At 39.3% G+C, this 16,575-nt stretch overlaps 1 protein-coding gene and 1 non-coding gene across 4 annotated transcripts; both read right to left on the bottom strand.

Annotated features, from left to right (window-relative positions):
- Positions 1-3,905: 3,905 nt before the first annotated feature.
- Positions 3,906-15,651, bottom strand: LOC107765185 (protein unc-13 homolog). Of its 3 annotated transcripts, XM_016583805.2 has the most exons (6): positions 12,557-14,854; positions 11,836-11,906; positions 7,399-8,265; positions 6,448-6,903; positions 5,345-5,534; positions 3,906-5,265 (listed from the first exon to the last, which is right to left on the bottom strand). In XM_016583805.2, the coding sequence occupies exons 3-6, from the start codon at positions 8,242-8,244 to the stop codon at positions 4,334-4,336; spliced, it is 2,424 nt and encodes an 807-aa protein (XP_016439291.2). In that variant the 5' UTR covers positions 8,245-8,265; positions 11,836-11,906; positions 12,557-14,854; the 3' UTR covers positions 3,906-4,333. The 3 variants fall into 3 exon arrangements, with proteins under 3 accessions (XP_016439291.2, XP_016439289.2, XP_016439290.2); XM_016583803.2 differs by lacking the exons at positions 11,836-11,906; positions 12,557-14,854 and adding an exon at positions 14,940-15,651; XM_016583804.2 differs by lacking the exon at positions 11,836-11,906.
- On the bottom strand, positions 10,281-10,353 carry TRNAY-GUA (transfer RNA tyrosine (anticodon GUA)). Its single transcript has one exon. It is a non-coding gene; the product is annotated as a tRNA-Tyr (tRNA).
- Positions 15,652-16,575: the final 924 nt, after the last annotated feature.

Raw genomic sequence — 16,575 nt, 5'->3', positions numbered from 1 at the left:
AGGTCAATGGTTTGTCGTCAATCATGGTTGCGGTTGACATATTTTCAAATATGTTGTTTTTCTTGCTGCTCCACAGAGTGTCCTTCAAAGGTTTTTGCTAAATTGTTCTTCAATAATGTGGTAAAATATTTTGGATGCCAAAGGATGTTATTAGTGATAGGGATGCTAGATTGATTAGCTGGTTCTGGACATATTTGTTCAATTTAATGGGAACGAACTTGAAGTTTTCAATGACGGCCATCCCTAAACTGATGGCATAACTGAGAGAATTAATCATCTATTGGAGGAATACTTGAGGCACTTTGCGACTGCTAGTCAATGCAACTGAATAGATTTTCTAGACTGTGCACAATTCTCATATAACTTGCACAAGTCTTCAACAACGGAGATGAGTCCGTTTGAAATTGTTGTAGGGAAACAACTTACTCAGCCAGCTATGATTGCACAACAAAAGACTGGCGGTAAATGTTTAGTTGCTTGACGCTACTGTTGGGATAGACAAGCTATGATCAAAGAGGGATGAGATAGCTTGACAAAGGCACAAAAGGAATTAAGAAATATATTGACAAGAATAGGTGCCCCTTGGAGTTTAAAGTGGGTCATAAGGTGCTGTTAAAGCTTACTCCACATATTTGGAAAAAGATTGACAGTCAGGGGAGGCATAGAGCATTGGTCGCAAGGCACGATGGTCCTTTTGAAGTTGCTGAAAAAGTTGGTGAAGTTGCTTAGCGATTAAAGTTTCCAAAATGAATGAAAATACATTCAACTTCCCATGTGAGTTTCTAAAGCTACATTGAAAATCCTGCAGATCTGGATAGACATAAGATAAAGAGAGCTCCTCCTAAGATACGCACTCAGCTTGAGGAAAAAATTAGAAGTTTCATGACCACCAGGTTCTTGGTATGCACAAGAAGAATAGGCGAACGGAATTTTTGATTTGGTGGAAAGGAAAGCCCAAGGCAGATGCAACTTAGGAAAAGGGCGCTTCATTTTGGCAACATGAACATCAAATAGGGGACTATTTGAAATCATCCTCGACGAGGACGTCGAGTTCAACTAGTGGAGGTGAATTGTTAACCCCTAATGTTGGAACGTGAGGGATGTCGGGCTGAACCAATGTCAAGGGCTTGTACATTGTCCCTTGACATGGGTTCTTGTAGGTGTTTGTAAGTAATATGCGGAGCTGGGAGTGTGCCTAAGTTGGTGCATGGGACTTAGGTGGGTCAGCTTGATAAGGTGCCTTGAGTGATGACAAGGCAGCCTTGGTTCTGGACGACGGTTTTGGCAAATGAAGGCAAGCAGGCACATGGCACTTGACAAAGGCACGTGTGTGGATTAATGGGACAGCATGGATATAAAGAGCATTGTCATGAGCTGATTATGTGTGAATCATGGTCTAAAAGACAAGGCAAGGCAGGCTGAGTAAAGTGTGGGCGAAGCTGGAACAAGTGTGCAAAAAATATGATTGGAAGGAAGTGTGATGTACATGTGCTGTGGAAGTTATGCCATGTGCAGTGCACATGAGTCAGTTGGCTTGAAGGCTGAAGGAGGAATAATTTCGTAGGAATCATGCACGCCCCATGTAATTTCTTGTAATTGCACTATAACTGTCATTGACAGCTCCCTTTATGTATGTGTATTTCGTTGGCTAAAGCAAGTAGCATATTAGGAGCCTTCCAACATGAGTCCTTGTTATATTCCATGAGAATAATAAAAGGTTGGGTGTTTTATCCGTAAGTGTTGTGTGCTTTTGTTTACAAGTCTAAAAATATTCTAAGTCCTAAAATTGAGGGGGGGAAAGTAAGGCTGAGTGGCTTGAGTGTCAGTTGATGCCATGCAGTGCAATTTGCGAAAAATTGACTCTGTAACAACTACTGGACAAAGATTGCACCAGGAAATAACTTGACAAGATTCTTTAACAAAACCTTATTGGCGGAGACTTTTAACAGTCATGAAAAAGAATGCCTGAGAAAGTTGTAGATGCACGGTTATGAGTCTAAGTGAAAGTTGTTGGACATATATTATTAACCATGCGTTTGAATATAGTATATTCTAATAATTTTCATGAGCAAAAGTCTAAGTGGGAGATTATTAGGATATATACTATTAATCATGGGTTTTGTTTGGTTTGGTTTAGATATAGTATTTCATTATGGAATAATTATTATTTAATTTTAATAAAGTTTTAAATAGATCATACAGAAATATGTGTCATTTGCTTATATAGTTGATGATTTAATGTATAGAGTATAACTTATACACGAAAGATTAAATCATCGGTTCTTATAAGTATAAAGTTTGAGTTCACAATCTAATGATGGAATTGGACAAACCATCAGGAATGATTATAGTACAAGATTAAATATAATTTATCTTGATTATGGGAATGGCTTATTCCGATTTCTTGTACTAGTACATTTTGTATGTATTGAACGAACCAGTAGAGATAAGTATTTTATACTGACTCGAGAAAATAAATTCTCTAGTCATCAAATGTACTTATACTCTTAATCTTGATATAATTATTATTAGTTGTGTATATTATTTTTATTTTTATTTATTAAAAAGCGAGATTCTTTGGTGGGTCAATTTTCCTAATTAATTGGATAATAATAATTTACATTGGCGAAGTAATAGTTAGTTGATGGAATTCATGTCTCTATTTAGAGATTGATGATACACTTTTATGGAAGCTTATAAGTTTTCATGTGTAAACTCGGCCGATGAATTTTGTATCCGATACATGAAATAAGTTAAACAAAAGTCTAAAAGAAATAATTAATAAATTAACTATCAGTACTTTAATTTAATTAATTAGTATATGAATCTTAAAATCAGGAGTTGAATAAGATTTAATAGGTGAGTTTCAAAATTGAATAAGGAGTGCAATTATGAATTTTTAGTAGAATAATTCCTAATTTACTATGGTGGACTTTAATTTCGAAAATTAAAAATTAATTTCATAATTAGAAGCATTAAATTTTATGGTCTCTGTTGTACCTAAATAATAGGAAATAAAGGAATTCTTTTTTTAGTGGAAAATAAAACTCGACAAGTTTTGGAAAAAGGTTTTAACCCGTAAAATCTGTGTTATAAATACATAAGGCTTTCCACCTAGAGGAAGGAAAGAGTGGGTGACCAAATCTTAGGCCTCTTTTTCCTAGAGAATTTCGCCCACACGAAATTGCTATTTTCAGATATTATTTGGGTAACACAGTAAAACACCGTAAAACGTTCGAGAATCATGATCATGTGGGTGGGGGAGATTCCATTGAGACGCTGTAGAACTGAAGGCTCACGTGACTGAAAAGTTGTGTTCACGCTTCAAGAGGTAACCCGTAAAACTCCGTTGTCTAGGTTACATGTGATTTTGATATTGGGATTGCTTCCGCTAGTTATAATAATCAATCAAGTATAAGTATGATATGCTTATTAACAAATAAATCCCATATATCACAAGACGGCGCGTTCAATGAAGCCAGGCGATATGAACTATGATGCATCACATCTAAAAATGCAAAATAAGGATCCAGAGTATAATTTTACAAGAGTAGCATAGAATCTGGAATCAACATGCAGTGTTGATCAAGTCACATCTTTTGTTCCCAGCAGCTATGGTCTAGTGGAACTCTTAAATTTGTTAACATCAAGTGTAGATCAAGTAAACATATTTGGTTCGTCTAGTGGAATCTTAAGTGGAATGCAAAAGAAAGGACCACTTGCAGGAACTTCCAAAAACTTTTGCAGCATTGTCGAGCATAGTTCGCCATACTAAAATTGGGAACGTCATTTTGGCAATGCAAGTTTTCAAGTAAGAAACATATATGGTTAAACAAACCACCCACTTCAAGCAGTTAAGCATATCTCAGGAACAAAACCAAACTGTTTCTCTCAACTTCCATAGGTAAAAGCTCAAGAAACCTTTCTTTTCGGAATACATAATAAGACACAAAAGAAAGAAAATACAGCTACAAATCCAAAAAAACATTAGGATTTTACCTATCAGGGAGAAAGGGAAAGGTACATAGAAGGTTTGGAACAAGAATGACATCCATTCAGCTGGTAATGTAGTCGTCTATAAGATAAACTTTGTACCACATCTTCACATAGACACGATATGCTTTCACTCCTCGACAGTAATCCTCAAGATCTCACTTTACAAACTGACGTCTTCCTCTGTTAACTTACTCACAGTCAAGTCATATGCGCTCAATAAATCACAAGTATTCTGTACAAAATAATCACGCAGCTTCCTAATATGAACAACCTAATCCAAGATCCAGTGTTACAGTTAGCTAACATCACCTCACTCATTTTCCAACCATGTGAACGGTTACAGTTTCTTTGGGAAGTTGTAGTTCTTCTTTAGAAACTTAGTTGCCATTTTATCATTTCGATAACACAGAACGCGCATAATGGTGCTGGGCTCGGTAGGACTCCAGTTACCTGATGTAGGAGGCAAGGGAAGTCTGGATTTAGCTGAAGGGGCAAAATTATCTTGAACTGCATGCTCAAATTGATCAATTAGAATAGCAGTATCAGTGTGGAAAAGAGGAAGAATGCCTTTCAAAGTAGTTGAAAACTTGTCTATAAGGTCAGCTGGCAATCCATCACCATCCGACCAGAATAGATCCATTAGGAACTTCAAATCTTCATCAATAATTGCAGCATCAGCCAGTAAAAAAGAACGAGAAGGTCCTCCGGCCAGCAAAACAAACAGGAATCCATCAAAAGAGGCTTTCATTACTTTAGTGATTACACGTGTCCGGACCCTGTCATGAACTGTTGCTGATATGATCTCAAGGTTTTCCTCCAGCTCCTGCAGGAAAGGTTCAATTCGGGATGATGAAACATCCCCTACATACAGGTAATCCCAGAAGACATGACTCAACTCATGGAAGATGACTTTATATGCAATTGCCTCAGAAAGCTGCTGGATCCCTTCCAGACAAGCAGCTGCTGACAGCTCAAAACCTTTGCCCAACACATTAACAAGATTATCATCATGAACACATATATTATCCCTCAGTTGGGAAATTGTCCTTTTCTCTAGCACATCCAATTCTTTTCGTATGCAGTGCAAAGTATTAATACGGACACACAACTGAGGTATACTGAAAGAATCATCTCCATTAGTGGTCCCATTATGAGATTTCTTAAGCAAAACCATAGGAGGCCTCTCTTTCTTCCTGAACACACTAAACTTTGACCCAGCTGAGCATCTAGTCAAAGCAGGCATAGTTGGAACAAAGGTACTTCGAGATCCTGCAACCACACCAGATATTAATGGTCTATAACGTAACTGTTACACCATATTATACTTTGCAGCCAAATTAATATTTACCACAGCCAGATATAGCCTCCAATATGTAGTTCTGAAGGCATCCATCAAGGCCATTCATTAACTCTGGAAGTAAAGCTGGATGCATAGGTATTGGTAACAAAAAGAATGCTTCGAAAGTCTCATCTATGCTGCGTAGGACCTCCACTCCAGAGGGAGCAAATCGCTCTTTATTTGCATGAGGGTTCCAGACCTACAAAAGAAGGCAAAAGGTCAGGTCATGTTGTACTACTTAGCTGTGTGTTTAAGGTTTGTATACAGCATGACCAAGCAGCATGGGCAGACCATATCCATTTTCCTTTTCCAATTTCAGGCGATGTTGCTTCCTTTATAAGTTGACTTCTTTAATGATGTTGGGCCTAAATCTTTGCATTGACTACTTGAATCATCTGAAATAAAGGGCAGCCCGGTGCACAAGGCATCCCGCATTTCATGCTTTCGCAGGATGCCTTGTGCACCAGGCTGCCCTTTAATTTCAGATGATTCAAGTAGTCAATGTAAAGATTTAGGTCAGACATCATTAAAGAAGTCAACATATAAAGGAAGAAACAGCACAATCACCTCCACGCATTTCAAGCTCCCATAAAGAGGTCTTACAAAAATATTCGCTAATCGGTGCCATTAGAATAGTTAAATTGGGACTCCCTCCCTCCCCCCCGGGGGGTGGGGGTCGGGGAAGGTGAGGCAATGAGAGCCAAAAACAAAGATGAAGACAGATCCCATTAATTTTCTCCCTTTTGGATTGAGAGGCAGCTTCCAGGCATACCAGTTGACTGAAGGAAAATCTTAGACTAGCAGATAAGACACAAATTACAGATTAGGTGTATAATACTGGGTATACTTTTGTTGAAGGAAACGGGCTCGCCCTCTTCCCTTTTGTGCTATCACTCAAGGGGTAGTGTCAAAACATTAGGGAATTACAGGAAAAGAATTTCACAACCTGAAAGAAATATTTTCAACACCGTAATCCCAAATCCTTCAGCTTCTTAATGCCGAATATGATGATAGAGTGTTTAGCACAATGGTGACGGTCCATGGCACCAGACATTAGTACAAGCCAGCAACTGATCACTAAAATAAAGAAACAACAGGAGAAGGAGACATACCTCTTGTTGCAGATTCCTGTTGACCCATTCCTTAAGTCTGTCTATTCTAGTCCTTATCCATGATTTCACCAGGTTTGCTATCACAGCTTCAACTTCATAAGGAGTCATCTCTTTAATTAATGACTTTCCTCCATCTTCACTGTCAACAGCATCCGCAACAGCCATCTGTACAAGATCTTTCTCCAGCTTGTCAGCTGCTATCAGCACCTGTAGAGCATCTGGAGTCAACTCACTTATCCCCGAAACAAATTTCTTCAGCTCACTTCCATAGCAAGCATGAAGTGTAGCAACAGCTACACCAGTTGCAATAGGGTGCCATCTCTTCAGAACAGCACTATATATTTCCTTCTCATTGAAAGCCAGATCAGTAACATTTTGGGCCAGGATGGAAAGGATGGGAAGTGAACTCTGCTGTTTTTTAGAGGACTTTCTGCTTGATATCAACCTCTCCTTTTCCTGTCTTTAGGCAGAGTAGGCCGAGTTAGTCACTTTTTCCATCAATGGAGCAAGAATTAACTTAGACCAAATCATGAAAGTTAGAAGGATTAAATAAACTCCAGAAATAAATGGAAAAAGTTCGAAAATGCCAGGGAAAACTAAAGCTAGAAAGATTCAAATGCATTTCAGGGGACAGAAGATAGTTTTAATTTGCAATCTGTGAAGAGGAGAGTGAAATACATTCAGCACGAAAAAGTAGATTATCAGTATCATTATGAAGCTCTACACTACCAGGAAGTACTTTCTGTGCGAGTGGAAAAAACTCTCACTTCAAGTCGGGGGGTATCTGAGATGAGAAATATAGATAAAGTACCAACGGCGTCATTCTAGATTCCTGAGAAAGAGGGCAAGAAAACACTGAACTCCCCCTTAAATTAAAAATGCAAATTGGAGTTCTCGATATGATGCTTGTACTACATGGTGAGGTTAACTAAACTGCAAAGACCAACTTGCCTGAGAAAAGGCCCTGAGCATCGAAGCCCTGATGTAAGTATCAACGCTGCTAAATTCAACATCAACCTCTTTCTTCTTCTTCTGATAGTTGCGCGGATTGTGTTCGACCAAAATTTTGGTAGCTGATAAACCCATAGAGAGAAGACTTTGCATGATATCAACATTGTCCCTGTAAAAGCTGTCATGGTATGCAAGCAGCCTTTTCTCAGCCCAACCTAGGATCAAGTCAAGCAGAGAACTCAAGGTCTGAGAGCAACTTGGGTGTTTTACTGCCTTGGCATCATTTGCTACCTCCGATAACAGATTATCAGCGGCAAATAGCAGGTCATTTTCAACTTGGCTGGTTGAAACATATCGATGAAATAAAACCCATGAAAAGCAAATATTATGGAATATCTGGTCTATATCAAGTATTACCCAAGTCTTTTTTATGATTTCTAAGACCTCATCAACTTCTTCAATAACAGAGGTCTGATCGTTCACATCAAAACAAGCTTCAAGCAATATTTGGTAGAGTAGGATATTCAATGGAGTGCCATCTGCCCAATGGCATATGTCGGGACTCGACCCATCAAATGATCTGCAGGCGAGGGATGTCGCAAGATTCCTGAGTACTTGCATTGATTCACTGTGCTTCCCCGTATCCATGGGTTTTACCAGAGCCCCATGTATAATATGCTGAAGCTGTCTAGGACGTGTGTCTGTCTCATCCAGAGGCAAGTATGGATGCAAGACAAGTCCAGCCTCAAGTAGTTTCAAGTTTCTCCTCTGCCATACTTCATATTCTTGTGGATTTGGAAAATCTGAGGTTTTGAACTGCTGCAAGAGCTCCAGTGGTAGAACCATTGACTCGAGACGTCTTCCAAGCTGGAAAGTACAAGAAACAATCTAACCATTAAGGTGCAGTTTAAAGAACATTCCAGTACTATTTTTATCTATAAATGTGTATCAAACTCATTTAGCAACACATTTTCAATGAATCCCATTTTTCAACCAATCCATGTCAATGAATTTCCCACTTCAGATAAACAAAACCATCAAGTAATGAAGGTGAGGCCCATCTAGTGTGATGCCCATGACTGAGGGCAGGTCAAGCAGGACTGCCAGGTTTCTAGGTTAGCAAGCTCCTGAAAAAGGGTGCACATGTCACATTAGGCGAATCCCACATTGAAAATGGAGAGAAAATGAAGAGCTTTATAAGTCATGACACAAGTTCATATGGTACGCGCGCTTTTGGGGCTCGAGGTGACGTGGCCCGAAATACAAAACCGTGCGGGCCCTAAGCTTGACTGTAAAAACCCAAGGGGTTGGATCGGAAGGTGCGAAATTTTTAATTGTTTTTGAGCTTTATCAAGTATCGACAGACGAAAAGATGAGTTATGTCGATGTGCACATCATGGAGAAAATGGACACCTGGTTTCATGTTTATATGATGGAGCATGGTGGAGCAATTGCTTGGGAGACTTTTTGTTTGGACGTATGTCGTAGGTATGGCAATATAAGGCCCATGGATATTGTCATTGATTTTAATAGGCTGCAACAGTGGCCTGATGTGAAAGTTATTTTAACAAATTTGAAAAACTTCGTTTTTACCTGTTGCTGATTAATCCCCCATTAAATGAAGCATACTTTGTTTATTCTTTTGTGGGTGGAGTAAAATCTGACCTACATTCCATGGTTCGAGCTTCTAATCCACATTGACAGACGCTATGGAGGTGCCTAAGCTCCATGAGAATACACTATCAGCCATTTATAAAAATGTCCAAGGCCCAAGAATTTCCACTACCCGACCCAGGACTACTTTGACCCCAAGCCCAAAGCCAGCCAAAACATTAAAGCTATTACACCATATGTGGCCCCAAGTCCATTAAACTTGAATAAAACACCCTCTTTGGGAACCCTAAGAGATAAAAAGCTATGTTATAGCTGTCATGAAAAATGGGCTCCGAGGCATAAATGCAAAACCAAGGCCCTTTAAACATTGGAAGACAGTGAGGGTGAGACTATAGTAGAGGAAGGGAAAAGTTCAGGAGTTAAAAGAATGAGTTTGCGCAAGTAGAAAATAACGGGGAAGAGGAGGAAGCGGTGATTAGTGTGATGGAGGGCCCGTGCTGAAGCCCAAATACCATTAAAATTTGCGGGGCTTTTGAAAAGTGAACCAATTGTGGTGCTTGTGGACTGTGGAGCCACCCAAAGTTTTATTGATCCACAATTAGCAGCTTTGTTACAATTGGATGTGCAAAAATTGGTCAGACCTAAGAGATTGCGGGTTGCCAATGGAGAAGTCTAGGTTACCACTGCCATATGCTGTAAGGTTGGATGGCAGATGCAAGGAGAGGGTTTCAAATTAGAATTTCGTGTGATGAAGGTTGCTGGATGTGATTTGTTGCTCGGCATGGACTGGATTGACTTGATGGCACCTATAAACTTGCATACCAGGCCCCGTAGTGTCACTTTCATGAGAGGCACAAGAATGGTAACCTTGGTAAGTTATCATGATTCATTGGATTGGGCCATAACGATACCAAGCTGATTGCAGGTTTATTATGCCAAGGAGAATGTAATTGGGTGGCCCAAACTTGTCAACTAGAATCGGGAGGGGGCCAACAGTGAACAAATTCCAGCCCAAGTGGAAAAATCTTGAAGGAGTTTAATTTGGTGTTTAGTGAACCAACCACTCCCCCCCCCCCCCCAAATAAAACATGTGATCATGCAATTGAGCTATTACCAGGTTCTAAACCTGTTAATCAAAGACCCTATAGGTATTCACACGAGCAGAAAGACAACAACAACAACAAAAAACCGAGTGAAATTATAGTGTGTATGCAGACCTTACTCCTACTATATGAAGGTAGAGAGGTTGTTTCCGAAAGACAAAGAAGTCCGACCTACCGGATTCGAACCAGTGACCTAAGGATCTACAGTCCTCCGCTCTACCAACTGAGCTAAGGTCGTTCACACGAGCAGAAAGACGTAATAGAAAAGAGTATCCGTGAAATGCTGGAAGCAGGGACAGTAACTTCATCTCCCTTTGCATCTCCAGTTATCCTCGATAAAAAGAAGGATTCATCTTGGAGTATGTGTATAAAATAGGAGGCTCAATGATACCACAATTAAAAACAAGTACCCGATTCCCGTGATGGAAGATTTGTTTGATAAGCTAAATTGAGCTCAAATTTATTCTAAATTGGACCTAAGATCGGGGTATCATCAAATAAGGATGAAGGCGGCTCATGAACACAAAACAGCTTTTAAGACGCATCATGGGCGGTGGGAGTACACTGTTATGTCGTTTGGGCTTACAAAGGCACCAACTAGCTTTCAGGCCCTAATGCACCACGTTTTTGGCCCATATTTAAGAAAGTTTGTTTTGGTCCTTTTTTGTCGATAACTTGGTCTACAGTGCTTCATTAGGAGAACATCTAGAACACATAGCATGGTGTTTAAGTTGTTAATTGAGCATCAGCTGTTTGCTAAGCGTTCAAAGTGGTCTAAACCTGTTTGCATTAAGGGTCTATGAGGGTTCCCTAGCTTAACAGGTTATTACCGACGCTTCATTTAAAATTACATTGTGATTAGCAAGCCCTTAACATTCTTATTTAAAAGGGAGGTTTCGTGTGGAACGATGTTGCTACTAAGGCTGGGCCATGACTCAAGCATCGGTATTAGCTCTGCCAAATTTTACGGAGCTATTTGTTGTTGAAGTCGACGCCAGTGGACTAGGCGTCGGGGCAGTGCTTTCTCAGCACAATAGTCTCATCGCTTTTTTGAGCCAAGCCTTGAGCCCAAAGCACTTAGGCATGTCAACATATGAGAAAGAGCTCATAGCTCTTCTTCTGGCCGTTGAGAAATGGCCACTATATCTCCCGCCCAACCACTTTGAGATCCAGACAGACCATTTGAGTCTAAAATTCCTAAGAGACCAACGTATCACACATCATTACAACACAATGGGTAACGAAATTGATGGGATTCAGTTATGAAATACATTATAGGCAGGGGAAAGAAACATTATAGTTGATGCATTGTCTAGAAGGGGGAGGAACCAAAGTGGTTCAACCAGACTTAGAATGTTTGGGTCTCAGTGTGACCCACCCCAAATGGGCCCAGGAAGTCCATGAAAGCTACGAAAGAGATAGTGAGGCCAGGAACTAATCACCAAGCTATCTATAGATCCAAAAGTAGTATCTGAAGTCACATTCCAGTTGGGATTGCTGAGATTTCAAGGGAAGGTTTGGATTGGAAATCAAAAGAACCTCAGGAACAAACTGGTTCACGACATGCATTCATCAGCCTAGGGAGGACATTTAGGTATACACGCAACATATCAAAAGTTAAAATCCATTTTTTATTGGCCAAAAATGATTTAAGGATGTGAAGACCATTGTACAAGAATGCGAAATTTGTCAAAGAAACAAAGATGAAAATGTGGCTTACCCCCAATTTTTGCAACCATTACCATTTCCAGAAGGGCTTGGGAGCACATATCCATGGACATCATTGAGGGTCTACCAAAGTCACAAGGAAAAGATATTACTTTGTTGGTGGTAGACTGATATACTATGTAGGCTCACTTCATAGCTTTGTCTCATCCTTACAATGCTACTCAACTAGCTCAAGCCTTCCTAGATTTTGTGTGCAAACTACATGGAATGCCCTGCTCTATAGTGTTGGACAAAGATCCCATTTTTGTAAGTCTCTTTTGGCAAGAGCTTTTTAAAAGCATGCAGGTACAACTCAAATTAAGTTCAGCATATCACCCCTAAACGGATAGGCAAACAAAGAGATTAAACAGATGCCTTGAGTCCTATCTAAGGTGCATGACAGGCCAAACAGAATTTTGGTATAATTCCAGTTTTCAATTGGCAATTGGTATGACCATATTTCAGGCTCTCTATGGATATGAACCTCCTCAGCCACACAATCTAACGTGGGAACAGTTGATCAAATGCTAAAGCAAAGACAAATGGTGAACAAGCAATTAAAGGAGAATCTGGTCAAGGCTCAGCTTCGAATGAAACAATATGCAGATAGTAAAAGGAGTGAGAGGGTTTTTGAGGTAGGGGATATGGTTTTCATCAAACTACAGCCCTGCAGGCAAACATCAGTTGCATTAAGGAAGAATCTGAAATTAGCCTCTAAATTCTATGGACCTTACCATGTAGTCAAGAAGATTAGTCCACTGGCATATGAGCTCCAGCTTCCCAGTGAATCCCAAATTCATCTGGTCTTTTACGTGTCCCAACTGAAAAAGAAGCTTGGGCCAAATATTTTTCCAGCAAAAGATTCGCCCTTGAGCAAACCAAATGATCAACTTTTGTGCCAAGCCGGCAGCTCGGGTGGTAACCCAAGTGCTGGTTCAGTGGACCAACTTAGCTTCGGAGGATGCTACTTGGGAGGATTATTCCTTCCTCACTTCTCAATTTTCAAAATTTCAACCTTGATTGTCAACATTCTCAAAGGGGGCGGGAAGTAGCGGAACGGACTATCCGCTCAGCTTGAAATGAATGAAGACGAAATGAAGAGAAAGGTCAATGGAGTTGGGCCCAAATCCAGAAATAAGAATAGTTTCATATTATCATTTGTCCCTTAGGTTTTTAGCTATTATGCTTACCTAAAAAAGTATGGCCTAGCCCTTTATAATGATACTTGTCTTGCCAGCTTTTTATCCGTTGGGAAATAGTACTAGGGTGTTGATTTATGATTGGATCAGTACACTTGTCCGGAGGAATTTAGTACTAATATATAAGGAATTAGTTTAATTTCCATCTTTTGTCAATGAAAAATCCTTTTTAAGACTCTTCTTGTATTTTCTTTACCGCTTTTTCGTCAAGCGCTACACATACTCATCGTACTGCCCATAAGAATCATTCGTTCTGTGATTCTTAACCTATCAATTATAACCAAGGAAACCAAAAATGTGGTTTCTGAAAGACATCAATAAACTTGTTGGCCATCTTTTAAACGGATATATTAGTGATTAAGAAAAAACAAATCTTGCCGTCATGTGATTATACCGGAAACGATGGACAAAAGAACATCAATTCTATCAAGAAGGACCTGCTTAAAATCTGAAATCACTCGTACAGTTCAGTTGCTGCAAATTAATCGTTTTATTCCTTTTTTGTTGACCAAGAAGTTTCCAGCTTTGAAACTCCGTGGACAATGAGCCCCCTCATCTCCCTTTCTCCACTTAAATACTAGGCTCAGCATTCTATCGTGTGCCTACCATACATCCGGCTTTGTTGAACCATAAGCCCTGGGGTGCTCAATTAATTAAAAGTTTCATTAAGGGTAAAACTGAAAGTGTAAAGTTAATTGTTTCCAAATGTAGAAGTGTGTCATTCTTTTCTAAACATACTACTAGGGGTGTCAATGGATATTCGAAAACCGACCAAACCGACCGAACCGTACCGCACCGAACCGATTTTTAGGTTTCTTTTTAAGAAACCGTAGGTTTTTATATAAATTTATAATCGCACCGATAATTAGGGTAGGTTTTTTATTTTATAAAAAAAAAAAACCGAACTGTACCGAATAAATTTTACATGTAGAAAATATATTTATTTAGTAAGTTTAAAAATAATAATGCATTAAATTTTCTTTGAGCCTTGGAATTATGAAAACTATTATAAGCCAACAAGTAATTAAACTCAAAATACTAATTCCTAAAACCTATTATGCTACTTCTACTTAAACCAAGTTATTTCAAGTATCTTCATTAGCAAGACACAAAGTATTCTAGCAATTATGAGTAGCAAACTATAATGTATTGAATATGTTTCCTTTCATATAATTTAGATTTATTTTTTTGAATATTTAATCTTCTATAGACTTAAAATTCTTGAGTCCCAACTTGGTATATCTTTTAACTCGTGTGATTAATATTTTCTTTGTCTTTGTTTGATTTCTTTTACGCTGTTGTAGAATAGTCGATGGATCTATACTATAGCCATATTTTTTTTTAAATTTCACCCTTTAAACAATAAAAATGTCTAGAGAGTTTTGTTAAGTCCTATAAAAGAACGTACGTTATTGCAATTCTACTTCTACTGGTGAATTTTACATGATATTAAAAAAATACCGAAAATTAATCGAACCGTACCGATACCGAAGAGAAACCGACATGATTGAGACGGTTTCGAAAAGTCTCATTTTGGTTATATATAATAGAATAACCGAAAAATTGGTATGGTACAAATTTTGTAAAATAACCGACCGAACCGAACCATTGACACCCCTACATACTACTCCCTCCGTTTCAATTTAGATGAGGTAGTTTGACTAGGCACCCACTTTAAGGAAAAAAAGGATTTTGAAACTTGTGTCATTAAAAGCTAAAGGGTAAAACTTTGTGGGGAATGACACTTGTGTGATTATAAAAGTAATGATAATACGGGTAAAATGAAGAATTTAAAATGTGTCATTTATTTTGGAATAGACTAAAAAGAAAAGTAACTTATCTAATTTGAAACGGATGAGTACAAGAAGGAAAGTGTGTCAAATAAAATTTTATCAGCAAAGAAAAGATGAACAAAAACCTGGCCAGCAGCTACTCTTAAAAAGGCTCGTCGGACCCTAGAATCAGTGGTCTCCGAAACCCTCATTTGGACCCTCATCAACTCACCCACAGTCGTAGAACCCTTTTTATTCCCACTCACTACTGAGTCCGAATTCTTCTTCCTCGACTTCATTCCAAGCGCCTTCTTCACCTTACTCGCCGCCGTCGACGTCACCGACCTCTGAAACGACGGCGACAATGACATCATCGACGACGATGACGATCTCTCAGAACTGGAAACAAACTTCAACGGCCTGCCGGAGGTGGAGCTACGGCAAGCTCCGACCAGGATCTCGTACGCGGTTTCCCGGAGCTCCGATTCTGTCAAGTCCACATCCAATTCGCCAAACGGGTAGGGAAATTCATCGTCGGAGTAGGAGGAGGGTAAAAGGGGAATTTTTGGTTTTTCGTGTAAGTTGTTTGCCGTGCTTTCCTCGTGGAACTTAGTTCTTGATAGTCTCTGTGCCGTTGCATCTCTGTGAGCATACGACACCATATCCATGAAGAATCAATACAAGAGATATCAAAGGTGAAATTTCTGAGACTCCTGGAATTAATTGTTTTTCTAATTGACTTGAAAGGAATAGATATATAGGGTTACTTGCTTAGCTTTCTAAATCAAAAGACATGCATGAAATTGAGGGGATAAAGGCAGAGAGAGAGAGAGTAGAAAAAGAGGGTGTTTGGCTAATTGGGTCAAACTGGTTTATAAGTATTTTTTGGCTTATCTACACGTTTGATAAAATTAAAAGTGCTTATAATTTAAGTGCTTATAAGCCAAAAATAAGTCAAAAGTCATAAGTTGATCTCCCCAACTTATTAAATTTCAGTTTATAAGCACTTTAAGTTTGATCAAAATATTTATTATTTTATCCCTAAAATACTTTTTTTTAAAACAAAACTCTTCATATACCCGGTTCTTCATCTGCTTATTATTAATTTCAGCATTTTTATCCAAATACATAACTGCTTAATTTTTTAATTAATTTCAATACTTAAAAATATTTTTCAGCACCTAATGTCTATCAGCTACTTTAAATCACCAAATCCAAACGGACTCAAAGTTGGGTTTTGACGAGGAAGGAAGCTTGAGCTTTTCTGGAAGGAGAATTGTCGACTGCCTACTGATTGGTAAATGCCAGATGCAAGCGCGTTTGGTCAAAGGTTGGTTTAGCCTTTTGAATAGGCATTTGGCGAAGGTTCCATGCAATGTTGCATGTACATATGTATTGTCATGGGCGGCTTTCCAGCCGTGCCCCATGACCCCTTGGGCGCGCCCCGTGGCGTCCTAGCAAGCCTTCCAATGCCTAGCGCCACGGACGGCCCCGTGGTCTTGGTCGCGCCAAGTGACAAGCGCGCATGTGCCTCTGTCGCCCCACCGATATCCCTCGCCAGCGCCCAACCGCAGGCAGATGCCAACAGCGCCGCGCGCGCAGACAATGCCGCGCGCGCAGATCCTGATGCCAAAGACTATGCTGCCGACAACGGCCCTGTTTTCTGCCTTATAGCAAACTAAGTCTTTTTCATTGTAAATATAGAGTAGTTTTATTCCATGTAATTTCATTATGTTTCTCTAGCTTAATCAAGTCTAGTCTTGTAGCTTTGGATTATTTTTT

This window comes from Nicotiana tabacum, chromosome 11 (assembly GCF_000715075.1).
Source record: "Nicotiana tabacum cultivar K326 chromosome 11, ASM71507v2, whole genome shotgun sequence".
Taxonomy (NCBI): Eukaryota; Viridiplantae; Streptophyta; class Magnoliopsida; order Solanales; family Solanaceae; genus Nicotiana; species Nicotiana tabacum.
The sequence above is the reverse complement of the archived record's forward strand: the minus strand, read 5'-3'. Positions and strand labels throughout refer to the sequence as shown.

Coding starts and splice junctions, on each gene's coding strand:
- LOC107765185 (XM_016583803.2), bottom strand. CDS start 15,461: ATGGATATGGTGTCGTATGCTCACAGAGATGCAACGGCACAGAGACTA. Junction 8,266..14,939: donor TAAGAGTAGCTGCTGGCCAG/GTTTTTGTTCAT, acceptor TGTACTTTCCAG/CTTGGAAGACGTCTCGAGTC. Junction 5,266..5,344: donor GGAGGCTATATCTGGCTGTG/GTAAATATTAAT, acceptor GTGTGGTTGCAG/GATCTCGAAGTACCTTTGTT.